Below are 26437 nucleotides of genomic sequence, written 5' to 3'. Positions count from 1 at the left end.
AGGGGGGACTTGATAGAGGTCTTTAAAATGATGAGAGGGATAGACAGAGTTGATGTGGACAAGCTTTTCCCTTTGAGAATAGGGAAGATTCAAACAAGAGGACATGACTTCAGAATTAAGGGACAGAAGTTTAGGGGTAACATGAGGGGGAACTTCTTTACTCAGAGAGTGGTAGCGGTGTGGAATGAGCTTCCAGTGGAAATGGTGGAGGCAGGTTCGTTGGTATCATTTAAAAATAAATTGGATAGGCATATGGATGAGAAGGGAATGGAGGGTTATGGTATGAGTGCAGGCAGGTGGGACTAAGGGAAAAAGGTTGTTCGGCACGGACTTGTAGGGCCGAGATGGCCTGTTTCCGTGCTGTAATTGTTATTGTTTGTTATATGGACATATGATGGAGAATAGATGTAAGTGGGGGACTGACGTTGATGGGATTGTTTTGACAACAAACAAGACTTGACGAGTTGAACAGTCTACATTGTGTGAAACATTTTAGCTCACCAATAATGTCCAGTTATTTCCTATTACATATTTTACACATAAAGTTTAAAAGATATGGAGGTAATGAATAAAAATAAACGTTACAATGGCAACCTTTCCTCAATGGATTGTAGGAAATGCAACCGAGAAAATCTTCAATAGCATGTCTGTGGCAAATCCAGTAATGATGCAGTGTGTAGCATGTAGTATACACTATGTGTCATGTACGCATTGTGTAGTGTGTGTCATGTATCAGTATACTTGTTGCTACCGCTCTCATTATGATTTGCTAGACATTTGTGCAACACAGTTGATTCACTATTTAATGACTATTTCACGAATAGAGGACGCAAACTGCAGTGACTTCTGAGTAAAAGCAAAGTCATTTCTGCATTAATTAGACTATAGTTAGTTATTTGTGCATAAAGTCAACGTTAGTCACTTGCAGGAAGGTGGCGGCTAAGAAGCATTTCCGCTCCGCCTTACAGCGCAGTCAACTTGAGCGTCTGAAATGACTTGGATAGATTTCCATTCCTTCCTGAGTTGTTAAACACCAAGAATACCATGATAATTGGGCATGTCATGATAACCTGGTCATTGCGTGTCACTGGCTCTGGGACAAATCTCACAAGGTGACACGCATGGAAGAATATCGACATTATTATCATTTCATGCCCTTTTCAAAAATTCCTAATGGCAAATGAGGTGATTTTGAAGCATATAAATAGCATTATGATGAGGCCAGGTGATGTGGCCTGTGTGATGTGCTATGCTTGAGCAGGCTCAAAGCCACAATGGAACACCTCAGTTCTTCCCCGGGGGAGAGGGTGCATTGGTCAGCACCTCGACCTGAGTGCACAGTGCAGCCTCCCTGTGTCACCAGGAGTTGTCTGAGTTGAGTTGAGTTTATTGTCACGTGTAGCGAGGTAGGATGGATGGGTGTACCCGGGTGCGGTTCCTGCTCTGACCTTGTGTTTTTATTTTTATACAAAGGTGAAGTGTCCATCATGCTGCAGCAGGCCAATGTCACAGTAATTAGGCGACCTGTCTGCAACCAGAGGGCGTTTTACTCTGGAAGGATCACAAAGCAAATGCTGTGTGCAGGTTACCTGGCGGGTGCAGTGGATGCATGTCAGGTACGTGTGTCACATGAGTTAACACCTGATTCCCATGTGCATTTGAAGCGTTTCTGAGATCTTTTACAAGATTAGGGCAGCAGAGTGGCACAGCAGGTAAACCTGCTGCCTGACAACACCAGAGACCCCAGGTTCGATTCTGACTGTGGGTGCTGTCTGTGTGGGGTTTGCACGCTCTCCCTGATGGAATTCTCTTCCTCTGACGTTGAATATTTTAGGATGGAGGTTGTCAGATACTTGGGGAGGAAGGTTACCATATGTTTGACAATCGGTATCATCATGATCTGATTAAATGTACAGCCGGTTTGGGCTATGTAACTTGTTCTAGTTCCTAATGTGTTCTTGTGTATGCATGCAGAGATCTGTCATCTAACTAAGTCTGAAGAAGGCTCAGTCTGAAGAAGGGTTTCGGCCCGAAACGTCGCCTATTTCCTTCGCTCCATAGATGCTGCTGCACCCGCTGAGTTATAAATGATATGCACATTCATTGGTTAATATCCCAAAAAATCTCATCATGAAGAATTTGAATTTGGAGTTTAAATAGATGTAGCTGGTGATGTTGGTCACCATCATTATATAATGGATTTTGAGATTGTTTGGTAGTCTTACTAATGCAACTGGTTCATTAATATTCTTTAGGGAAAGATATTTGTCATTTTGTTTTTGTCTGTCATCTAGCTGACATTACCTGTTCAGGCAGTTGCCGACTCAAGTGCCCCAACAAGGTTGGCCGAGTTGTGTCACCACTTCCCTGGGAACAATGGATGTGCTGTAAATGTTGGCCACATATCAAGTCTGAATTAGACAATGTTGAGACTATTTCATGTCATAACTTGAGTCTGGTAGGCAGCACATCCATTCAACACTGATGGCAGATCAGATGAGTAGATTACCTATGGTCCAGAGGGATGGACATTCTCACCAATGTAAATCTAAACATATAAAAACCTGGTGACTGAAATCCACCGTGTGATCTTGGTGTGGTGTGTTGCAGATAAATGAGTGGAATGGGTCACTGTGTGGGTGGGCAGTACATCTACAATCCCACAGACAGTGTATCTTCATCAACAACATGGGAGGGGCATGTAATGGAAAAGATCAAAGTCCCAGATGAGTAAAGTTGGTCTGGGGATGGAAGGAGTTGGGGAGGGGCTTGTGAAAGCTGGTGAGAAGGGGACATGAGTATTTAAGACAGAGCTATAATGTCATTGGGCAAGGGTATTGAGAGGTACATGTAGATTGTTAACAGACTGGGATAGATAGCCTCAAGGGAGCGAATGGCCGCCTCCTGTTCCTTGATCCATGTTTAGTATTGTACACGGTCACCACCAAGGCACGGTTCTCATTAACCTGGTGAATTTGCTGTTCTTTTCCTTCCAGGGAGACAGTGGGGGCCCGTTGGTCTACCGGCACCGGTATTGGCAACTAATTGGTATCGTGAGCTGGGGCACGGGGTGTGCACGTGCAGGCCGGCCCGGAGTTTACACCGATGTGACTTCTCTACTCGACTGGGTCTATAATGCCATGCATGTAAGTATGTGGACAGGTGTGTGGACAGGTGTGGGGACAGGTGTGGGGACAGGTGTGGGGACAGGTGTGGGGACAGGTGTGGGGACAGGTGTGGGGACAGGTGTGGGGACAGGTGTGGGGACAGGTGTGTGGACAGGTGTGTGGACAGGTGTGGGGACAGGTGTGGGGACAGGTGTGGGGGCAGGTGTGTGGGACAGGTGTGGACAGGTGTGGGGACAGGTGTGTGGACAGGTGTGTGGACAGGTGTGGGGACAGGTGTGGGGCCAGGTGCGGGGCCAGGTGTGGGGACAAGCCTTCTGGGCCCTCTCAGCACACCTGTCGGCATTCCCCTCCTCCTTCCATCAACCCCTCTCTAGACCACTTCATTTCTCCTTTCTTTCTCCAACCGCTCCCCTTTTTCCAGCCCAAATCTCTCCCTCATTCTTCACTCTTCTTCTCTGCCCCTGCCCCCCCCACTCCACCCCCCCCCCCCCCCCCCCCCCCCCCCCCCCCCCCCCCCCCCCCGCCCCTTTGAATCTTAACTGCAGCCTTCCATAAGGTGGTAGTGTGGCTTTAAGGGTGGAAGGCTGGAAGGAACACTACACCTGTGCAATCTAGGCTAACCTGGTCCTCTGCTGCCACCTGATGTCCAGCATTAGAAATGGAGAATCATCAAATTGCAATTATGGGTTTGTTCAACTGCAATTGGTTTGATATCAGATGAGAGATATAGACAAAGGGGTTTTGTTATAACTAAGTGAGGTGCATAATATTCAGGGTAGAGTGGCTCTGATCACTTTCCTTTTCTCTCCATAAATTCACACAGAGAGTTGTGAGTCTGTAGAATTCTCTGCCTCAGAGGGCGGTGGAGGCAGGTTCTCTGGATACTTTCAAGAGCGAGCTAGATAGGGCTCTTAAAAATAGCGGAGTCAGGGGATATGGGGAGAAGGCAGGAACGGGGTACTGATTGATGATGATCAGCCTTGATCACATTGAATGGCGGTGCTGGCTCGAAGGGCCGAATGGCCTACTCCTGCACCTATTGTCTATTATAAATCTCAGACGTGAGCCGTTTGAGCAGTTCATTGTGGTGGAGGATGGGTACTGTGACTGCCAAGCCAGCAGAACCAGTGGTTGATGGAAGCCATCCCTGATTTATACCGGCCCTTTAATCTACCGACGTGCAGCCTTTGGGTTGTGAAAGGAAACCCATGTGATCACAGGGAGAATGTGTGAATTCCACACACAAACGGCAGCAGAGGTCAAGACTGAACGTTGGGTCACTGGAGGTGTGGTGTGGTGACTGGGCCAGAGGCCACTGTATCATCCAGTGGGACCCACACTGCGTTTGCCGTTAACACAGCCATCCTGTTTTCAATGGGTTTTCTCTAGAATGCTTTGTACCACGAATATTTATTACTTTATCCTCTCTATCTTTCCAAAATGTGTTTAAAACAAAAATGTTTTTTTCCCCCCCCATAGGTGTAAGGGTGAAGGCTTTAGGTAAATTTACACGCCAGTCCTGGGTTTCATTTTCTGGGATCCTGGGAGAACATTGCCCCAGCATGACCATCGGTGATGGACTCTCCAACTAGATCCGAACTGCTTGTGGAAGATGCTGCTGAGGTGTGTCCTGGACTGGCAGAATACAAGGACCACAGCCCCAGCCCACTCACAGGCCCTTGTCAAAGCTCACACTCAATGGGGTCTGAAGCCAACATGTGGGTCATTGTTAATATTGTATATTGAAGATTGAATACAATCCGACAGCAGTTTGTTTTTTTGCGGTTTTGATATCTAAAAACATAAATGTATATTGGGGGGCATTGACATATTAAGATGCCACAACGAGCCAAATGTAGATCTTTGTCAGTGTCCTCCAAAATGCCTTTAAAATGTACATTAACAATTTTACATCAAAAATATTTACAGAGAGCAAGTTTATTATTACATTCTTCTTGATTTAATTATGACTGTCAAATGAGATTTGCGGGTTTTTGCAAAGAGAATTTCAAGATTGCCAATAAAGAAAAAAATCCAATGTTGGAAATGAAGGTTTGATTGCGGGACCTGATGGGTCAGTGATCACACCCAACTCTGCCACCAGAAGTCAAAGAACCATTTTATATGTCTGTTTTGAAACTATATATACTTGAGTTGAGGATTGTTGGTGCCCAGAGATGCAGTCTTGCCCTGTTTTATGCACTGTCTTGATATTGTAGCCTTTATATACAACACCCTGTGAAATTGGAACATTGATATACAACACCCTGTGATATTGGGGCATTTATACAAGGATATATTTTATTATGCAAGGTAAATATTGCAGGTTCTCAAACATTATATGCAGGGTTCAACATACCTCAAGTTGTCCAACACACTAGTTTTTGTCCATGTGAGATTCGTCAAAGTCAAATTGAGTTTTGGGCTGCGTATTTGTGGTTAGAAACTAGAGCCAACTTGCCCAGAATGCTTATCCCGTTAGTTGGCAGTATGGGACTTCACATTGCGCTCATAGTTACAAAGTTTATGAAAATAGATCCTTTTCCAGTCTGTAGCAGCTCGATTTCCAACCACACTGGATAAAAAGTAGGCCATCTTGTGTTGTACAAAACCTATGTTTCTGGAATGTTCCCTACCACTGGCTGGTGGGCTTGTCGCTGCCTCTTTCCAGGGGGGGGTGGGGGTGGGTAAAGATATCTCACAAGGATCCAGTCAAAGCTATTTCTGAGAATTTGCCCAATCTTGGCTTATTTGGACAAATGCGTTCCATGAATAATTTCAGGATTCAGGAACACCCAAGCAAGAGTTTAGAGCCATTACAATGGATATTTTGAGGTGTTATTACTGTTTTACATGAAGTGCACCTTCAGCCACTTTGGGCCAACGTTAACCAAGGCAGCTAGTGGGAGGTGGTGACTGGTGGTGAAGCTGGTTCCATGCCTGCTCTGTGGCAGGATCGGGTGTGGAATGTACAAACGGCAGTACACCTGATCTGCTGGGACATCTACTGGACAATGTGTAGGTCCACGCTGCCACAGCAACTGATGGAAACCGCTCACCAGCTACATCTCAGCCACAAGGGGAGCAGGGAATTGACTGGGGGCTTTGCTGGCAATATTTAACTCCCCAAAAAAATGAATTTAGAGAAAAGGTTCCATTACCATTCCCCTCAACGAGCAACCAGCCTAGGTGGACATTCTGTTTTACCAATGTGCCACCTTCCCATTGACACCCAATTTAAAAACATGCACATTTATAACAATACCCGTGGTTATAATTCACCACACTCACGGCACTGGACATTAAGCGCGTTATTTACGGTGCCTGCTGGACACTGCCAGTTTTGGTGATGGCACCTGCACACAGTTTGGAGCTGGATGGCATGCATGATGAATCAATGGGTTCACGGAGGGCACGGCAGTAGGTGAGCTCGTGTTAATGTGTAGCAGTACGTGTAGAGCGTAGAGGAGATCCAGTCTTGTCCCAGGAAGCATGATGAGAACAGTTGTCACCAGGGGCCGGCCGGCCAAGGCAGCCATCTCTCACTGGCCCTTGTGCCGCCTGCAAAATCAGGAAGCAATTTCAACCTCAATACCAGAAATTATTTTAAATTATAGTCTTACAGAATGGAAACAGGCCCTTCGGCCCAACTCAGCCATGCTTGCCCGCTTCTTCCACACCATTAGCACATAGAAACATAGAAACATAGAAATTAGGTGCAGGAGTAGGCCATTCGGCCCTTCGAGCCGGCACCGCCATTCAATATGATCATGGCTGATCATCCAACTCAGTATCCCGTACCTGCCTTCTCTCCATACCCCCTGATCCCTTTAGCCACAAGGGCCACATCTAACTCCCTCTTAAATATAGCCAATGAACTGGCCTCAACTACCCTCTGTGGCAGAGAGTTCCAGAGATTCACCACTCTCTGTGTGAAAAAAAGTTCTTCTCATCTCGGTTTTAAAGGATTTCCCCCTTATCCTTAAGCTGTGACCCCTTGTCCTGGACTTCCCCAACATCGGGAGCAATCTTCCTGCATCTAGCCTGTCCAACTCCCTTAAGCACGAACGGAGAAAATGAGCTGTCACATGGACATAGGGCTTGGACCCTTGCACCACCTTTAATGAAACCATGGATGATCTGACTGTAACTCCAGCATTGTGTTCCCATCCATCCACTGCATCTTTCACCTCCGTGTCCATGAAGTGGCCATCTACATTGAAAGTCGTCATGGACTTTTCCCACCACCCTCTGAGAGAGTTCCAAAGAGTTTGGATCATCTGAGATTAAAAAACAGTTGCCCCATCCCTCTCCTAAATGTGTGACCACTTATTTTTAAATTGCGCCCCCCATTTCCAGATTCTCCTACAAGAGAAAACATCCTCTTCACATCCACTCTGTCATAACAATGAAGCATCTTAATTGTCAGGTTTTCCTCACAAGTGTACCTCCCCATTCCAGGTATTTCTCCAGTAATCCCTCTCTGAATGCTTCCAACATTCCTCCTTGCATGAGGAGACCAATGTGTACGCAGCACTCCACAAAGCCTTGCGTAACTGCACCGTTATCTCACGACTTTTGTATTCATTTCCCCAAGCATGAAATAACACAATTATTAGTGTTCATAATTACTTACAGTACCTGCAAACAAACTAAATCATGGTAGACCCCTCTGCATTTCACACCGCTGCAATCTTACACCAGTTCAATATTATTTATTTTAATCACCTTTCCCCTATTTATACTTTCTATGGCTGGTCTTAATCTATTTACTTGCAATCTCCTGGTGTCCTCTTTCCAACTTAAGTTTAACAATTGTATCTTGGTGCCTTCACCCAATTGACATGTTGTAAAATGCTGTAATAATCTCAACACCAATAAACATCTTGTCAACTTGTAAAAGATCCATTTGCACCGATAACCAAATATCCAATAGCGAGCAGGATAGTCCACTCCACGAAAAATACGTAATACGGTCATGGGCAGATTCATGGATAATTTAAGGCCCCATTTCCGTAACCGGCTTCCGTCTCCGCACCAAAGATCCCATTGAATACTAGCGCGGAGACGGAAGCCCTCGTTACAGAAACATTCGCGTAAAAATAATTTGTTATTTGGTAAAAATCTTCTCCTCATTTTCAGAATTATAATTTATTAACACAAACTGTTCCCCCGCAACGTTGATTACACTGCGGGTCGGGTCGGGTCGGGTCCGGTTACTGAAATGGATGAAAAAAAGGCCCACGTTCCACTCCGTTACGTACTACACGTCAGCCCATTACATTTAGCAGGAGTGGTCTATCTTGCTCCGCTATAGGATCTTTGCCGATAATCCATTTCTTGTTAACGAACCAATCTTTTATCTACAACAACCCATCACCTCCTCTACCATGAGCTTTCACATGGACATATATTCCTGTTTCTTCATTGATGCTGTAAATCCCAGTCCATATACGACTGTGAGATTACCTTTAGCAGAAAGACTGCAGAAACTGAAGAAGGAAACTCACACCTCCCGCTTCACAAGGGGAGGTAGGGATGGGCAGTAGACTCGGGCCTCACCAACAACACTACACCCAATGAATCGAATCAAGAGAGACACAAAAAGCTGCAGTAACTCAGCAGGACAGGCAGCATCTCTGGAGAGAAGGATGATGTTTCGGGTCAAGACACTTCTTCAGATTGATGAAAGGTCTTGACCAGAATCATCACCCATTCCTTCTCCCCAAAGGTGCTGCCTGTCCCACTGACTTACTGCAGCTTTTTGTGGTTTACCTTTGGTTTAAACCAGCACCTGCAGTTCCTTCCTACTAAATGAATCAAGTGTGGGGAGTGGGTCTTGAACCCGCCGTGTCCCAGACACGAACGCTACTACCATGCACTATCATCCTTACTTCTCCTCTATTTCCTCATTGCCCTCCCCATCGGTCTTTCCTTCCTCTTCAGTTTTCTGTTCTTCGGACTGATTATCCTGTTTCTTTTTCCTCCTCAAGCACTTGACAACGATCAAGGAGAGGATGAGGACAGCGAGCAATCCACCGACAATTGCACCGATGATGACGGCCACAATGGAGTGGTGTTCAGGATCCACTGGAAGAGAGGATTGATGTTAGGAACAGTGTTACTGCCTCAGGCAGACAGCTGGACATGAGTGGACCTTGGTCTGTACCTCAGTAGATAGTGGAGACCACAAGTATATGAGAAAGACTTTAGAGATACCGCACGGAAACAGGCCCTTCGGCCCACCGAGTCTGTACCGACCAGCGATCCCCCCAGACTAGTTCCATCCTAGGGTCAATTTACATTTACAATTATACAGAAGTCAATTAGCCTACAAACCTGCACGTCTTTGGAGTGTGGGAGGAAACCGGAGCACCCGGAGAAAACCCACGCAGGTCATGGGGAGAACATGCAAACTCCGTACAGACAGCGCCCGTAATCAGAATCAAACTCGGGTCTCTGGCGCTGTGAGGCAGCAACTCTACCGCTGCGCCACCGTGAGTCGAGAGGGATAAATATTCTAAAACTCATAGAACTGAGGACTCGGAGGAAATGGCACATTTGAAATCTGAGGCAGATGAACTTATTGATTGCAGGGCAAGAATAAGGTGGGTTCACTGACCTACTCATGCTCCACTCTTTCATGACTTTGGTCGGGGAAGAAGCTGCCTTTGAATTCCTGAATGTGCACTACATGGTCATATAGGCGATGGTGGTCTCTCTCCCCCCACCCTCTCCAGAGAATAGAATGGGATTGGTATAGGATTAGTGTGGATGGGTATGTGATGATGGATGAGGCTCCCGACTGTGTGGTTGATGATGGAGAGGGGATGGGATAGTGTGGGTCGGCACTGGAGTGTGGAGGTGTAGTGATGATGATGTTGTCTATCCACGATACCTTCTGTCACCACACTCAGCTGAATGATTCCCAGTCCTTTGTGCCGGTCGGGTGGGTTTAAGACGTAACACTTGTAAAAGCCCTCGTCGATGGTCTGGATGTTGTGAATGGTGATGGAGACATCGTTCTTGTTCAGGTTTCCCGACCACTCCACCCGACCCCAGAAAGGTTCCGTTCTGGAGAAGATCACCCTGTTACGGAACTGCACAAACTGTCAGAGAGAGGAGAGAGGGTTTAGTTCACGGGGACAGGCACGTGCTGGAATCCACAGCTTAACTGCAAGAAGCGGGCGGCCAAACAAGATCTGTAGAGGGTACACAAAAATGCAGGAGAAACTCAGCGGGTGAAAGGAGATGTATCCATTGAAAGGAGGTGTGTGGGGAATTCTTTCACACAGAGGGTGGGTGGGAGGTGCCTGGGCTTCAGTGTAACAGTGCAGGAGGCAACAGATAGAAAGATCAGAGTGGTTTTAGATTGAGGTTTCAGTGTACTGAAGGATGCCTGCATGCTATCTAATCAGATCACATAATACTTTACCATAATCCAATCTAGGCAATCTCAAGTCCCATAGGTAGAGCAAAGGGAAAGATGCCGAGTGCAGAGTATAGATCTCAGCATCATAGTGCATCAGACAAAGTCCAATGTCCACGATGGGGGTAGAGGTGAATCGGACAGTACCCCAGCTTATGGAAAAGTCGATCGAAAGCTTGATTACGGACGGGAAAAACTGTTCCTGAGTCTGGTGGTGCGCACTTTCAAGATTCTGTACCTTCTGCCGGATTGGAGCAGGGAGATGGAATGACCGGGGTGGGACATGGTGGTGAATTACAGAGACAGGATATGCAATCAGCTCACTGACGGGATGTGACCTTTATCAGTCAACCGGTCCTGACCTGAAACACCATCTGCCCACTTACTGTGGCTGCACAGATGCTGCCTAGTCTCATGTGTCTCCACCCAATCAGTGTTGGGCTTCTCCTGGTAAGTCACTCAGTCCATGGGACAGTTCAGGAACAACAACAAACTGCCTGTCTGTCTATAAATGTATTAAATCACAAAAATCACACAGTCTCTTGCCCAGACTAGGTGAGTTGAGGACCAGAGGACATAGGTTTAAGGTGAAGGAGAAAAGATTTAATAGGAATCTGAGGGGTAACTTTTTCACACAAAGGGTGGTGGGTGTATGGAACGAGCTGCCAGAGGAGGTAGTTGAGGCTGGGACTATCCTAATGTTTAAGAAACAGTTAGACAGGTATATGGATAGGACAGGTTTGGTGGGATATGGGCCAAATGCGGGCAGGTGGGACTAATGTAGCTGGGCCATGTTGGCCTGTGTTGGCAGGTTTGGACAAAGGGCCTGTTTCCACGCTCTATCACTCTAACTCTACATTTGTCTCTGCAACAACCTATTAAATATATATCACTGAAATTTCACTGGAGTTGTTGGTGCCAATGATGCAACAGTTTTAGTCCATTCGCTAATGAATTATAGATTGTTTCATTTGTAAATACATTTCATATTCTCCAAACTCACTTCCCCCTTTACATTTATAAATCTTGCTCATTTTTATTCCTTCTGGTGGGACAATCTCTGTCAAACCTGAAGTCGAGAAAAGATAATCCCTTCTAGAACAAGTTGGTGGAGTAACTCATTTGGTCAGGCAGCATCTGTGGAGAACATGGATAGGTGACGTTTCAGGTCATGACCCTTCTTCAGACCTGATCCATTTGGTTACATCTCCACAGATGCTGTCTGACCCGCTGAGTTAATCCAGCACTTTGTGTTTTTTTATTTGTAAACCAGCGTCTGCAGTTTATCTGCAATCCCTCCATAAATATTCCCTTCATCCCTGACTCACAGACAAGAATACTCCCATTGGTCAGCTGAAGGCCAGGGCACAATGGCCGTAATTAAACACTTTGCTAAGATTCAATATTAATATCCTGTTGTCAACAATTTTCTTCATAAATTTGCAGCAAATTAGGAGTTGGATAGCAATTTATAATATGTTCTTTTATAATATATTCACGACGTCTAGAATGGGTTAATTGAGGAGATTTTCACCAACACGTCTATCACTGGAGCAGAGTGAAGAGTGGAGTTTAGCATGTTGATTCGGCCATAGGTACAACACAACTATCAGTCCAACTGTCCTTCAGTTAGTCTGCAGACAGTTGAAGTGGCTGCTGGATTCAGTAACTTCTCCTCCTCCATCTCATCAATGTTTAGTGCAGAGGTTCCCAACGTGGGGGTGTACCCCCCACAGGGGGTCAATTGAGCGCGACTGAGGAGGTCTGGGTCCAAATTTTCGATTTTTATTTTTTATTTTTTCCATCAGGTAAACATATGTAGTTTATGTTTCAGATGTTATTTTGAGTAAATAATTTTTTTGGGGTAAAAAAGGTCTTTATTGTGTAGTTATTACAACCAAGGTATTGGCGTTTTAAGCTTCTTCAGCTGAAACGGAGTTCACTTTTTAAATGATAAGAATTATATATCACCACATGGGGGGGGGCATCAGGATTTTAGAGGTGATTAGGCGGGGCATGGCCAAAAAAAGGTTGGGAACTACTGGTTTACCGTTTCATTCTCTTGAATGAAACATTGAATCAAAAGAGCTGGAACACTCACAGGGTATTCTGTGCAGTTCTCACATTCCTGGTAGGTCCAGTTTAAGGAGAAGTGTTTGTTGTTGACTTCATAGCATGAGTTGAAGGTGCAGGTCAACTTGGCTGATGTCCCATTCAGCTTGATGAGGAGCGGAGGGACCGTCACGTCCATTCCTGAGCCAAGGTGGACTACAGAGAGGGAGAGGAGAAGAAGCTGTCAGAAACCAAACACCTCTAGGTTCAACGGTTGACAAAAATGCTGGAGAAACTCAGCGGGTGCGGCAGCATCTATGGAGCGAAGGAAATAGGCAACGTTTCGGGCCGAAATCCTGAAGGAAATAGGCAACGTTTCGGGCCGAAATCCTGAAGGAAATAGGCAACGTTTCGGGCCGAAATCCTGAAGGAAATAGGCAACGTTTCGGGCCGAAACGTTACCTATTTCCTTCCCTCCATAGATGCTGCTGCACCCGCTGAGTTCCTCCAGCTTTTTTGTGTACCTTCAATTTTCCAGCATCTGCAGTTCCTTCTTGAACACCTCTAGGTTTAGTTTAGTTTAGAAGTGTATAGCACGGAAACAGGCCCTTCGGCCCACCCAGTCCATGCCAACCGTCAATCATTTACATTGGTTCTATGATATTCCACGCTCACATCCACTCCCTACACACGAGGGCCAGTCTACAGAGACCGATCTGCACGTCTTTGGCAGGCGGGAGTAAACCAGGGTACCCAGAGGAAACCCACGTGGTCACAGGGAGAGCGTGCAAACTCCACACGGACAGCACGGACACGGTCAGGATGGAACTCCAGTCTCTGGAGCTGCCGTGCCACCATGCAATACTGCTGTTTCCAAACTGAAGAACAGAGTCAGTCTTCACAACCATGATTTGATGGACAGTTCAATGAGGAGGCTGTGAACATCCTTTCACATTATTTATAATAACCATATAACAATTACAGCACGGAAACAGGCCATCTCGACCCTTCTAGTCCGTGCCGAACACATAATCTCCCCTAGTCCCATATACCTGCGCTCAGACCATAACCCTCCATTCCCTTCCCGTCCATATAACTATCCAATTTATTTTTAAATGATAAAAACGAACCTGCCTCCACCACCTTCACTGGAAGCTCATTCCACACAGCTACCACTCTCTGAGTAAAGAAGTTCCCCCTCATGTTACCCCTAAACTTCAGTCTCTTAATTCTCATGTCATGTCCCCTTGTTTGAATCTTCCCTACTCTCAGTGGGAAAAGCTTTTCCACATCAACTCTGTCTACTCCTCTCATCATTTTAAAAACCTCTATCAAGTCCCCCCTTAACCTTCTGCGCTCCAAAGAATAAAGCCCTAACTTGTTCAACCTTTCTGTGTAACTTTGAAGCTACAAGGGGTTAATGGTCCTATATTAGTGAGGTCACGGTATCCGGGGCAACAATAATATAGAGACTAAATATGTTCTTTTAACCCCCAGTCTATTTGATGGGGGAAATGATGAAGTTTTTCACAGTGTCTCGGTAAACATGACAATACTGTAGTAACCATGTAATGTCATTATTAGGCCTGATCACAAAGGTTTGTCTATATTTACAATAGGGAGAGGCAGTAATGGTGGAGTCGGCAGCCTATCTGTGGGGTCTGGCAGACCACCATGTTGTCAAGGTGCCTGTATCATCAGCCCTCCCATTGCAGGCTGCATGCAGCATTAACTGCACCAGGTTTTCTGCTGCTGTCATCCTGCACTTGTGCCTTTGCCCATTGCATCTTTATTTACATATTGCTGCACTCGGAAAAAAAAGCTCAGTCTCTCTCTCTCTCTCCCGTCGGCATCAATGAGTGGCCAGAGCTGCCGCTGGACTGCTGACTCCGCAACTCATAGTCACTGCTGCTACACGGGGCCTATCCACAAACTGCTGCTGCAATAGACCAGCCGCTCCTCACTAAATACTTAAAGCAATCGCATCCTGTCTTGCAGCTCCCACTGCCTAATGTCAGCTTTACGGTGAACAGGGCTTCAGATGGGAGTTGATTTTTTCAGGAGAGACTCAGGAGATATTCTGGCAATGTGTGTACTCTCTCAATGCAGAGAGAGTGGAAGATCACGGACTTTGTACAAACGGAGCTCATGTCATCTGTAAAACTAGGAATGTCCTCACGCAGATAAGTTATGGACCCTTGTGTCCCACAACCTGAGAGAGGGTGGATGTATTCCACAGACAGCTCGTACTGCCAATCCAGGGACGTGTGGATAAAGGTGATGCCACAGAGTCAATATAAACAACCTTAGGGACCAGATTATGCCGGAAGGATGGAGCTGGATGCGTTAAGTGTGATTCTACCCATGGGCTGAGACACACACACACACACACACACACACACACACACACGCACGCACGCACGCACGCGCACACACACACACACGCACGCACGCGCGCACGCACGCACACACACACACACACACACACGCACGCACGCACGCACGCGCACACACACACACACACACACACACACACGCACACACACACACACACACACGCACGCACGCACGCACGCACACACACGCACACACGCACACACGCACACACACACACACGCACACACACACACACACCCACACACACACGCACACACACACGCACACACACGCACGCACACGCACACACACACACACACACACACAGTGGTTACACTGCAAGAAAACTACCAGAAACTATCTGAATGACAAAATACTGTCCTGCTACCCTCCATGTCCTCTGGATGAAGAACCAGTCGGGAGAGTTAATTGCCAGTGACCATGGACCCTCCTACACTGGAAGCTGACTCACGGAACAGTTTCTTCTCAGAATCCCCTCTGGACACCAGGCCCGTCCCCACTGACAGTGGACAATGAAATCGGTCGAAAAACTCCATTGCTGATGTCCCTGTCCTTTAATAAATGATGATGCAGCAGGAAGGTGAAGGTAAGTGGAGACTTCACCACAACTAAGGAGTTATTAATAACAATCATGAATAAAGTGTTTGTAAGTAGTGATCAACTGTGCTCTAATTGTACTGGACTTTAACTTGCACTAAACGTTATTCCCTTTATCCTGTATCTGTACACTGTGGACGGCTCGATTGTGATCACGTACGGTCTTTCCACTGACTGGATAGCACGCAACTAAAATGCTTTTCATTGTTATCTGGTACACATGACAATAAAGGAAACTAAACTACAGTGAGCTCATGAACTTGTTTCATAGATGTGCCTGAGAGAGATATCAACATCATCAGGACCAGCAGCATTGTCAGAGTTAACACTGGGGTAATAAAGGCAGCATTGTCAGAGTTAACACTGGGGTAATAAAGGCAGCTTCACTCTGTTTCTAACTGATGCTGTTCCTACTCTGGAACCATTTTGATCATAAGCTCATAAGTGATAGGAGCAGAATTAGACCATTCACCCATCAAGTCTACTCCGCCATTCAATCATGGCTGATCTATCTCTCCCTCCTAACCCCATTCTCCTGCCTTCTCCCCATAACCTCATGATGGAACAACATAGAAAGGTGTCCTGGTCACTAGAGCTGCTGCCTCACAGTTCCAGCAGCCCAAGTTCAATCCTGACCACTGGTGCTGTCTGCGTGGAGTTTGCATGGTCTCATCTGACCATGCATGTGTCCAATGTGTCCTCCTGTGTCACCCATACCCCATAAATATGGCAGCGGGTAGGTCAATTGTCCACTGTACCGTACCCCTAGTGACTCGATGAGTGATGGCATCTGGGAATGTGGGAGAATAACATTGGATGAAATAGGATTGGGATACAGTGGGAGGCTGGTGGTCGGTGTGGACTTGATGGGCTGAAGGGTGCATTCCCTGCATCTCTCTATCAGCTTTAATCTAACAGAGCATTAACTAATACTTGGATCATAGACAGAGGCATCTGGCCCAGCCAGTCCATGTTAGTGTTAATGTTCCACACATCTCCTCCAAACCTTCAAATCCAACCCACCCAGACATCTCCTGTTCTACGTCCCCCAGTGTCAGTTATTCCCCCCCCCCAGGGGTCAGTTATATCCACCATGGGTCAGTAATAACCCCCCCCCCACGGGTCAGTTACCGGTGGAGACTATCACTGGTTGCAGCTGCATTTCTCTGCATCCTTATCCAGCTGCCCCTGATTCTGCTCAAGACCTGAATTATTTACTGTAGGAGCAAGTGTAAGGGGGGGGGGGGGGGGGGGGGGGGGGGGGGAGGGGAGGAAGTTGCATGGAGCAAGTGAACAAGTCCAGCCGGTCACCAACATTGGAGGCTGCATGCTCAAAACACAGACATGTGAGTGAAGTGTTTGGGAGAACAAATGAGACCAGATAGAATGAAAACACAACAGTAAGTAACTACGTAGTCAGCGTTGAACTTGAGTTTTAAAAACCTGAAACAGTAACACCAATCCAGTGCTATTGTCCATCTCCATGTGAATGATGCAGGGTCACCACCAGACTTGCTGTGTAGGAAGGAACTGCTGTTTAAACCAAAGATAGACACAAAAAGCTGGAGTAACTCAGCGGGACAGGCAGCATCTCTGGATAGTGGGAATGGGTGACGTTTCAGGCCAAGACCCTTATTCAGACTTGCTGTGTTTTGCTAGTTGCCTCATCCCCATACAGCTGGGACTGGTGCTTGCTCTGTGTGTGACAATAGGTCAGTCTGAAGAAGGGTCTCAACCTGAAATGTCACCTAGCCACGTTCCCCAGAGGTGCTGCCTGACTGCTGAGTTACTCCAGCACTTAGTGTCTTGTTTTGTACTAAGCTGCATGTGCAGTTCCACTATTCTCCTCAATATGCCTCAGTCAACTAGATCCTCTGTGGTTGAGTTACATCTGTTGCTGCAGTAACACATGGTCTGTAGAAACTGTACAGCCATCTAGTGGTTATTGCAAGGACAGCATTGATAATTCCAGATGAAGAATTATTACTTTGTTGGTGAATGAACACGTTATAGGTTCCCGAGCAGATCAGAGTTAACCTTATATTATCATGATTCACCAAGTACATACAGAATGTGACCTTAAGGTGTTGATGTCCGGGGTTAAGTCAGCAGGACAGGCAGCATCTCTGGAGGGAAGGAATGGGTGACGTTTTGGGTCGAGACCCTTCTTCAGACTGACGTCAGGGGAGTGGGCGGAACAAAGATAGAATGTAGGCAGAGACAGTGAGACTGGTGGGAAAACTGGGAAGGGGAGGGATGGAGAGAGAGGGAAAGCAAGGGCTTTTTGAAGTTGGAGAAGTCAATGTTCATACCGCTGGGGTGTAAGCTGCCCAAGCGAAATATGAGGTGCTGTTCCTCCAATTTGAATGTGGCCTCACTCTGACAATGGAGGAGGCCCAGGACTGAAAGGTCAGTGTGGGAATGGGAGGGGGAGTTGAAGTGTTTCAGGTGTTCAGTGAATCGATCGCTGAGCCTGCGCTTGGTCTCGCCGAGATACAGGAGTCCACACCTGGAACAGTGGATACAGGAGATGAGGTTGGAGGAGGTGCAAGTGAACCTCTGCCTCACCTGTAAGGACTGTCGGGGTCCTTGGACGGAGTCAAGAGGGGAGGTATTGGGACAAGTGTTGCATCTCTTGTGGTTGCAGGGGAAGTATCTGGGGAGGGAACGGGAAGGAACGAGTTGACCAGGGAGTTGCGGAGGGAGCGGTCTCTGCGGAAAGCGGAAAGGGGTGGAGATGGGATGATGTGGGATCTACCAGTGGGATCCCGTTGGATATCCAGGATGGTAGAGGTGCTGACAGCCAAGTAGGTTGATCTCTTTTGGACTATATCAAATTTTTTGAATGTGTTTGGAAATGCACTTAATCAGACAGTGAAGATGGCCCTCACACAACCCTGACTTGTTGCTCATGCAGGCTGGGAACAAGGAGTTGCATCATTCTTCATATAATAATCACCTTCCGACCCGCTCTTGTAACCATCATATTCATCATTGTGTTGCCATCAATCTCTGTGTCCAATTTAATTCTTGTAAAGTAACAGAGTACATTAAAGGTGGTTTATAAATGGATAAATGGAAGGTTTACGGTTTGATCAGTAAAATGTTGGTGTGGAATGGAAGAAAACCACAGCTAATAGTCTTTGTTGTCTGACAGGGAGACTGTGTAAGGCTAAATGACATTCAATTCTTTTATGGGTTAGTATGGCGGCTCTGCTCGGCTCGGCTCGGCTCACTGGCAGTCCCGTTTGTTTGTGTTTTTTATGTTGTTTATTTTGTTTTGGTTAGTCTAGTTTTTGGTTTTTAGTTTGTGTTTTGGGGGGGGGGTGGGGGGGGTTGTAACGGGGTTTGCAGTCTCTCCCTGCGGGGGAATGCGACCTTTTTGTCGTATTCCCCTTCTCTGCCTCCGTCTGCGCTGAGGCCTAATGGAGCTGACGACCTCGAGGCTCCAGAGGCAGAGCCCGTCAGGACTCGCCCTGAGCTCGCTCCCGTGAGGGTGGTCCGGCTCAGGGCTGGAAGAGGTTGGGACGCTCCCGTGAGGGCGGCCAGCCCGAGGGTGGAACGAGGCTCCCGTCGGAGCGGCCGAGCTCGGGGAGGTGCGGCGCTCGCAGCCCGAGGAGGTTCGGCGGCCCAAGTCGGGGCGGCCCGGTCCGGGGAAGAAGAGAGACGCCCAAGTCGGGGCGGCCCGGCCCGAGGCTGAAGACGGTGTGGTACTCAGTGAGGGTGGCTGGGACGGCATTCTGGCGGTGGTGGCCTGAGTCCGGGGTTCAGCCGCGGGCCAGCACATCACAGTGAGGAGATGCTGGGTGGACTCACTGTGGTGGATGTTAATATGTGTTTATAGAAACATAGAAACATAGAAATTAGGTGCAGGAGTAGGCCATTCGGCCCTTCGAGCCTGCACCGCCATTCAATATGATCATGGCTGATCATCCAACTCAGTATCCCGTACCTGCCTTCTCTCCATACCCTCTGATCCCCTTAGCCACAAGGGCCACATCTAACTCCCTCTTAAATATAGCCAATGAACTGGCCTCAACTACCCTCTGTGGCAGAGAGTTCCAGAGATTCACCACTCTCTGTGTGAAAAAAGTTCTTCTCATCTCGGTTTTAAAGGATTTCCCCCTTATCCTTAAGCTGTGACCCCTTGTCCTGGACTTCCCCAACATCGGGAACAATCTTCCTGCATCTAGCCTGTCCAACCCCTTAAGAATTTTGTAAGTTTCTATAAGATCCCCTCTCAATCTCCTAAATTCTAGAGAGTATAAACCAAGTCTATCCAGTCTTTCTTCATAAGACAGTCCTGACATCCCAGGAATCAGTCTGGTGAACCTTCTCTGCACTCCCTCTATGGCAATAATGTCCTTCCTCAGATTTGGAGACCAAAACTGTACGCAATACTCCAGGTGTGGTCTCACGAAGACCCTGTACATTTATTGTTGTTTTTTATTGTATTATATGTATGACTGCTGCAATTTCATTCAGACTTCGGTCTGAATGACAATAAAGGCTATCTATCTATCTATCTATCTATCTGTCTATCTATCTATCTATCTGTCTGTCTGTCTGTCTGTCTGTCTATCTGTCTGTCTGTCTGTCTGTCTGTCTGTCTGTCTGTCTGTCTGTCTGTCTGTCTGTCTGTCTGTCTGTCTGTCTGTCTATCTATCTATCTATCTTGAATAGACTATTGGAAAACCAGGAAATGGAGAAAGGAAACAGGTCACCACTAAATGAGTAATATCAATTAGATAGACACATCCCCAGGATGGAGGCTATTGAAGGTTGGAGTGATATTTAATTTTGTAACGGGAACAATGAGTGTTGTAGAGAGATGTAGAGATCAAAACAATGTTGTACATCATCTTCCACAGACCTGAAACTTTAACTCAGTTTTCCTCTATTGATATAGATGTTCATGATATATTGATCAACCTGGTTAGTACCCAGGGTGGGGGGTGGGTGCGATGTGGGAATTAGTGAGTCAGAGAGGAGTCAATAGATGAAGTTAGTACTCCATGGAAGTTATTGTGCGTCAGAGAGAGATCAATAGATCTGGTGATTTTTGGAAGGAATGAAAGTGTCATGGAGAAATCAATAGATTAGATCAGTCCCTGGGGAAAAAAATGTTGCCCGATAGAGAAAAATCAAAGGAATATTAATTTCCATGCAGGAATTACCAAGGGAAAGACAGGGATCAATAGGTTTGATTATTTCCAGCTGGGAAAGTGTGAGCCAGTCAGTGATTGAGGCCAATATGTCGATTGTGGAAGGAGCTAAGATTAATGGCTTAATGTCCGCTCCAAGCTTTCACAATTTTTCAAAAAGGTTTACCAATGATAATTATAATCAGATTACACTTTTATAATCTATACACCAAAAGGAAAAATGATGTACTGACATTAGCAATTATGTATGCAAATTCCCACTATTTAACTATTAAGAATTGCAAAGTGGACTATATCTGAAGCAAATTTTTAAAAAGTGCATTTAAACTAAATTGAGCTGCAACTGCTCCTCCAATCCCATTGATGGAGAGCAAACAATTACAAGTGTTGGCATTTTAAGCAGCATCAACCTGAAATATTATCTGTTTCTCTCTCCACAGATGCTGAGTGTCTCCAACAGATGGAGCTGCATCAACTTCTGGGATATGATCGACACTTCAATAGTACTTGCCTTCACCTCTGGAGATTCATAAAAATTCACATCTTTCTAAAGGCAACACAACAGCCAATGTACACACAGCAAGGTTACACAGACAGAATGATCACAGTTAAATAGTTGCCTCGAAATTCAGCTCCCAAATAAACGCACCATTGCCACCTCGGTTCCCCCAACTGCTGAGAGGTTTGCTACCATATAAGCCATCAAATAACTGGTATTACTCTTGAGGCAGTCTTGTTTTATTGACGCTAGTTCAGAGCTAAAGATTGGCCAAGAACCACAGAACAAATCTTCCTGCTGTTCACCTGAGAGTTTAATATCTCATTGAAAAGGCTGCAATACCTCAATGAAGAAGGGTCTCGACCCAAAACGTCACCCATTCCTTCTCCCCAAGGATGCTGCCTGTCCCGCTGAGTTACTCCAGCTTTTTGTGTCTATCTTCGGTTTAAACTAGCATCTGTAGTTCCTTCCTACACAAACCTCAAGACTCCCGGAGTACTGCAAGTAGGGCATCAAATTAGACCATCTCTGAATTCAGATTTGAACCACTTTGGACTTAATTGTATCGGGACAAATAATGTTTCTTAACAGGGAGTTTTATTATGTTAATCTGTATTTCTATCTGATCAGAATTCAAACATGAGTGAACAAATGTAGTGATGTGTTTTTATTTACTCATGTTAAGGGGCGTCACTTTTAGGAATTTATTAGTAGACTAATCAATCACTTGGGTTGTCAGGGAAACCACATCATAGCTGCCTGGTACCAGGCCTGATAGATTTCAGCAGCAATTCCCAGGAGCGATATCAAACGTTCAACACCATTCCATATAAAGAGATACAAAGACAAGCCCAAAAGCAGAGTCAAAGGGGAGGGAAGATGGAGCTATGAGGGCAACTGTTTCAGGCTTACGGTGTTAAGGACATGGTTGCTAAGGCAAGGTGAGGACAATTGGGATCGTGTCCACTATTTCAAGTGTAGCTGCACACAACTATATGCAGTGGGTCAGTGGAAGAACGTCAACAGGGCCATGAATTATTGACAGCCTCTCCATGATGTCAAGGTCTCGCACGTCCCGGTGTAAGTGCTTCTTAATCGATTTGCTACACTCCAGCAAAAAGCCACCGATTATTAAGGATTTTAAATTATGAAGATGTACAAAAACAATGGATGCCTTTGACTATGTTTTCCCATTTCACCACAGCTAGTCCTGTAACATCAAGCTCTCCCAGAACAAGAAGGGTCCACATACAAACACAGTTACCACAGGTTGCGTTTCACTGGCAGTTGCTCAAAGATGCAAACACAGGGAAGGGTGAAAGTGTCGGTGAAAATACAAGATGCAATTCAGTTGCTCTGTGTCCATCAGTTGGGCATGTCCATCCCTTTAGTGCAGGTTTCAGCACTGGCTGGAATTCATGCTTTATTCCCTCCTACAGACCCTGTCAAAGCACACAATCACTCTCTCCCACCCTGGAGAAGGTAGCAATTCAGGAAAAAACAATCAGTACATTTCTGAATTACAGCCTTCTGCGACACTGGTAGTTCTACTGGAGAAAGGTTCTTGTTGAGGGTGAAGACATTTTGTCATGTCAGCCTGAGCAAAGGCAAGCAAATGTGTGTGTGTCTCTCTCTATCTATCTGTCTGTGTCTCTGCCTGTGTGTCTTGGTGTGTCTGTGTGTGTCTCTGTGTATGTCTCCCTGTCTGTGTGCGCGTGTGTCCGTGTGTGTGTCAGTGTCAGTGTGTGTGTCTGTGTGTCAGAGTGTGTGTCAGTGTGTGTGTGAGCGTGTGTCAGTGTGTGTGCGTGTGTCAGTGTGTGTATGTGTGTGTGTGTGTCAGTGTGTGTGTCAGTGTGCACAAAACAATTTAAATAGCTGAGATGATTCACAGCAACAATCTCAGATTGATATATGCATGGATCGCCATAACCTAAATATTATAAATGTAAATAGTCCAAGAAATTAAGTGGAAATCCGACAATTTAATGAAGACATTGCAATCAGTATAGAGAAGGCGATTCAGATATTCTCGCATTATATTAAACCCTTTAATGTTTTTGTTTGCCAGAAGGTTGAGAGATGTGGTTTGCCTTCAGTATCCACAGTGATTCAGACCGCCTAGTCCACCCACCTATCTACTCGCCCCTCTCTCCACTACACCCTCCCCTGCACCATCCTTTTTGTTTTTTCCCCTCTCACCAGAAAGCTTACAAGATGCAATGAATGGTTTGCAACTTACCCCAGCCGCCGGACAGCAACACGAGCCCGACCAGGGCAAAACGGAGCAGTGGGAGAACAGGTCTGCCTGTAACTTTCATCCTGAATTTCCCAAAGATGGAGACAATGATGATGGAGGCAAGGCGAGGCGAGGCGGGGGACGGAACTCTCGGCGCTGGGCTGTTTTAATGCCGACTGTTCAATATGGCTGGGTGTGTGTTTGCAGGGAGGGGAAGGGGTTTATTCTGGGCTGTGGAGGAGGTGAGAACGGTTCTCTGTTACTGAGCCGGGCTCGCTGTCATTAACGGCCACGCTGTCACCGGCAGCTACAATTGTTCATTCTCAAACACATTTCATCTCTATATTTGGATTTATGAGCGGGGGGGGGGGGGGGACTAGGAAATCCACCATTTTAACTGTAATAGCATCGATACATCAGAAGATCAATGAACGCACGGGAGAGAGGAGGGAGGGGTTTTACTGAGACCATTATATTAGGGTGCGGCTGGAGAGATTCTTTCTGTCATAGTCAATATATTAAACATTAAAAAATATACAATATAATTAGTTCTTTCCCATTGAGAATTTGTTTGTAGATGTTCATTTTTAACCCTTAATCTCGGCTAATTGATAAAACGGGTCCTCACCCCGTGATCCAGTTCCATATTTGCAGTATCTTGCCTTTTGCATTCCCCTCTCATCTCCTGTCCGCCTATCCATCCTCCCCCCTCTCTCCCCTTCTCTCTTCCCCCCTTCCTGTCCACCTCCATCCTCCCTCCCCCCCCCTTCCCCTTCTCTCTTCCCTCTTCCCCTTCCCTCCCTCTCCCTCTCCTCCTGTCTTCCCCCTCTTTCCCCCCCTCTCCCCTTCTCTCCTCCCCTCCCCTCCACTCCTGTCCATCCATCCATCCTCCCTCCCCTGGTTCTGGTTGATGACTGCAAACACCTCACCAGTGGTTCCCCCACACAGGTGTGAGTGAGTAGAGTAGTGATTACATTTTGAAGTGGGCCTTTTTGACAAAGTTGAGGAGATCTAGTTGCTCAACCCCTTTTGATTGGGAGCAGCGCGTGTGTTGGGTGGCAACATATTCCATTCCCTTATCGTCCTTGGGGAAAGGGAATATTGGTAGCCAGGTTTATTGACATTTAGCGAGTTGATGATGTAGGGGCCGTTATTTAGTCTTGTTTCATGGCAGATGGTGCTCTGGGATGACGGGAGATTTGATGGTGTGATTTTGTGAATCTCCTTGTAAATTGTAATGTCTCAGCCTGATTCTGCGGAGATCTAGGGTGTCCCATCCGAGAGAGGTCAGCATATTATTCACGCTTGATTTGCGCTTGTAGTCATTACATACAAAGCAGGCTGCTCGGCGTTGTAGTTTCTCCAGGGTGATCTTGTTGTTGTTGGTGAAGGGAACCCAACAGCTCCACAATAATCCAATTTGGACCTGACCAAGGACTTGTAGGCATTCTCTTTGACGGATGTACTACTTGCGTGAAAATTTCTTTTGAGTTGGCCGAGAGTTCTATTTGCTTTGTTAGACACTTTCCCCACACAGAGAGCATACGGATCCTTCTGCAAGGACAAGCTATCTTCTGGTTTAATCTCTCTGTAAATTATGGCATCATCTGCAAAGAGTCGAACTCTGGATGAAACTGCATTTGGAATGTCATTGATATCCAGTAGGAAGAGCAATGGACCCGTGACAGTCCCGTGGTACACCTGATGTCACAGAAGTTTCAATAGACATCACTCTCTCCAAGAGAACTCGCTGGTGTCTCCTTGTCAAAAAGATCTCAATCCATTTTAAGAGGTTGCTGTCTATTCCTACATGGTTGAGCTTGTACAGGAGCCGCTTATGGGGAACTTTATCAAGATCCTTACTGAAGTCTAATATAACCTTGTTATCGAGTGACCTGGCTAGATCATCGATGAGTCCCACCAGTTGGGTTTCACATGTCCACCCTGTCTAAAGCAATGTTGGTTGTCGTTAGTACCTTGTGGAAGTCAATATGGTCCATAATATGTCGATGGATTATATGTTGGAGAATCTTGCTTGGTGTGGCGGTCAGTGAAACTGGGCGATGATTTGCAGGATTTATCCTATCTCCTTTTATAGATGGGGACAATGTTAGCATTCAGCCAATCTTCTGGGAGTTCTCCACAAACCAGACTTCTGAAAAATCTTTTGGAAGACTGGAGCTAAGCTTGCTGAACAATTCTTTAAAACTGGCTGGTATCTGGTCTGGCCCTGAGGCCCTGATGCCTTCTTTGGTTGTATTCCTTCCAATAATTTCTGCATCCCACTATTGTTACCTTAAGATCTGCAATTTTTGGAGTTTGTTGTGAGTTTAATGACGGGAATTCATCTAGGTTTTCTTCAGTAAAAACCAAACAAAACTGCTGGTTTAATACTTTGTCCTTGTCCACCCCATTGATGTAAGGCTTGAGATTCCCAATACTTCCTGGCTCATTTTCTTGATGTAATTCCAGAAAGGCTTCTGATTTTAAACTTTCCCCATCACATCTTGATGCGCTTTCCTGATTTGTCTGTCAATTAAACGCTGAAATTTCATGCGGAAGTTGACCCAGATTTTCTTGCTCCGTTATAAAGCCGTTGTTTTTACCTAATTGCACACCTAATTGTTGAATTTACCCATGGTAAATTATATCTGTTCGAACACCATTTTGACGGAATAAAACGGTCCATGGTCCCCTCTTCCCCCTCTCCTGTCCACCCATCCTCCCTCCCTCCCTCCTCTCTTCCCCCTCTCCCCTTCCCTCTCTCCGTCCACCCATCCTCCCTCCCTCCTCTCTTCCCCCTCTCCTCTTCCCTCTCTCCGTCCACCCAGCTCCCCTCTCCCCTACCCGTCCTTATTCACACTTACCCTATTTATTTTATCAAAACCCCCTATAAACGCCCATATGTAGCGGCACCTTGTGGCGGGGTGGAGA

At 46.2% G+C, this 26437-nt stretch overlaps 2 protein-coding genes and 1 long non-coding RNA gene across 6 annotated transcripts in view; 2 read left to right on the top strand and 1 right to left on the bottom strand.

The window, feature by feature from the left end:
• LOC129712244 (transmembrane protease serine 4-like) overlaps positions 1-5598 on the top strand; it is a 50197-nt gene extending 44599 nt beyond the window's left edge. For all 4 annotated transcript variants that reach the window (XM_055660519.1, XM_055660520.1, XM_055660518.1 and 1 more), the window contains exons 11-13: positions 1474-1616; positions 2997-3146; positions 4608-5598. In XM_055660519.1, the coding sequence (XP_055516494.1) occupies positions 1474-1616; positions 2997-3146; positions 4608-4613 (299 nt within the window). In that variant the 3' untranslated portion in view covers positions 4614-5598. The remainder of the gene's footprint in view (positions 1-1473; positions 1617-2996; positions 3147-4607) is intronic.
• Positions 5599-5807: 209 nt separating this feature from the next.
• On the bottom strand, positions 5808-23875 carry LOC129712246 (sodium channel subunit beta-2-like). The gene is made up of 5 exons (XM_055660522.1): positions 23507-23875; positions 12659-12825; positions 10027-10237; positions 9023-9218; positions 5808-6689 (listed from the first exon to the last, which is right to left on the bottom strand). The coding sequence occupies exons 1-5, from the start codon at positions 23583-23585 to the stop codon at positions 6671-6673; spliced, it is 672 nt and encodes a 223-aa protein (XP_055516497.1). The 5' UTR covers positions 23586-23875; the 3' UTR covers positions 5808-6670.
• The window catches only part of LOC129712249 (uncharacterized), a 19755-nt gene continuing 16823 nt past the window's right edge, over positions 23506-26437 (top strand). Inside the window, exon 1 of the long non-coding RNA XR_008726020.1 lies at positions 23506-23566. This is a non-coding gene — a long non-coding RNA (uncharacterized LOC129712249). The remainder of the gene's footprint in view (positions 23567-26437) is intronic.

Source organism: Leucoraja erinacea, chromosome 32 (genome assembly GCF_028641065.1).
Source record: "Leucoraja erinacea ecotype New England chromosome 32, Leri_hhj_1, whole genome shotgun sequence".
NCBI classification, from domain to species: domain Eukaryota; kingdom Metazoa; phylum Chordata; class Chondrichthyes; order Rajiformes; family Rajidae; genus Leucoraja; species Leucoraja erinaceus.
This window is presented reverse-complemented; position numbering and strand designations above follow the sequence as displayed.

Excerpts from the sequence above, each read along its gene's own strand:
- LOC129712246 (XM_055660522.1), bottom strand. The coding sequence starts at position 23,585 with ATGAAAGTTACAGGCAGACCTGTTCTCCCACTGCTCCGTTTTGCCCTG. Across the intron at positions 12,826-23,506 it reads GTTGCTGTCCGGCGGCTGGG|TCCACCTTGGCTCAGGAATG; the intron begins GTAAGTTGCAAA and ends CCCTCTCTGTAG. Across the intron at positions 10,238-12,658 it reads AGAACTGCACAGAATACCCT|TTTGTGCAGTTCCGTAACAG; the intron begins GTGAGTGTTCCA and ends TCTCTCTGACAG.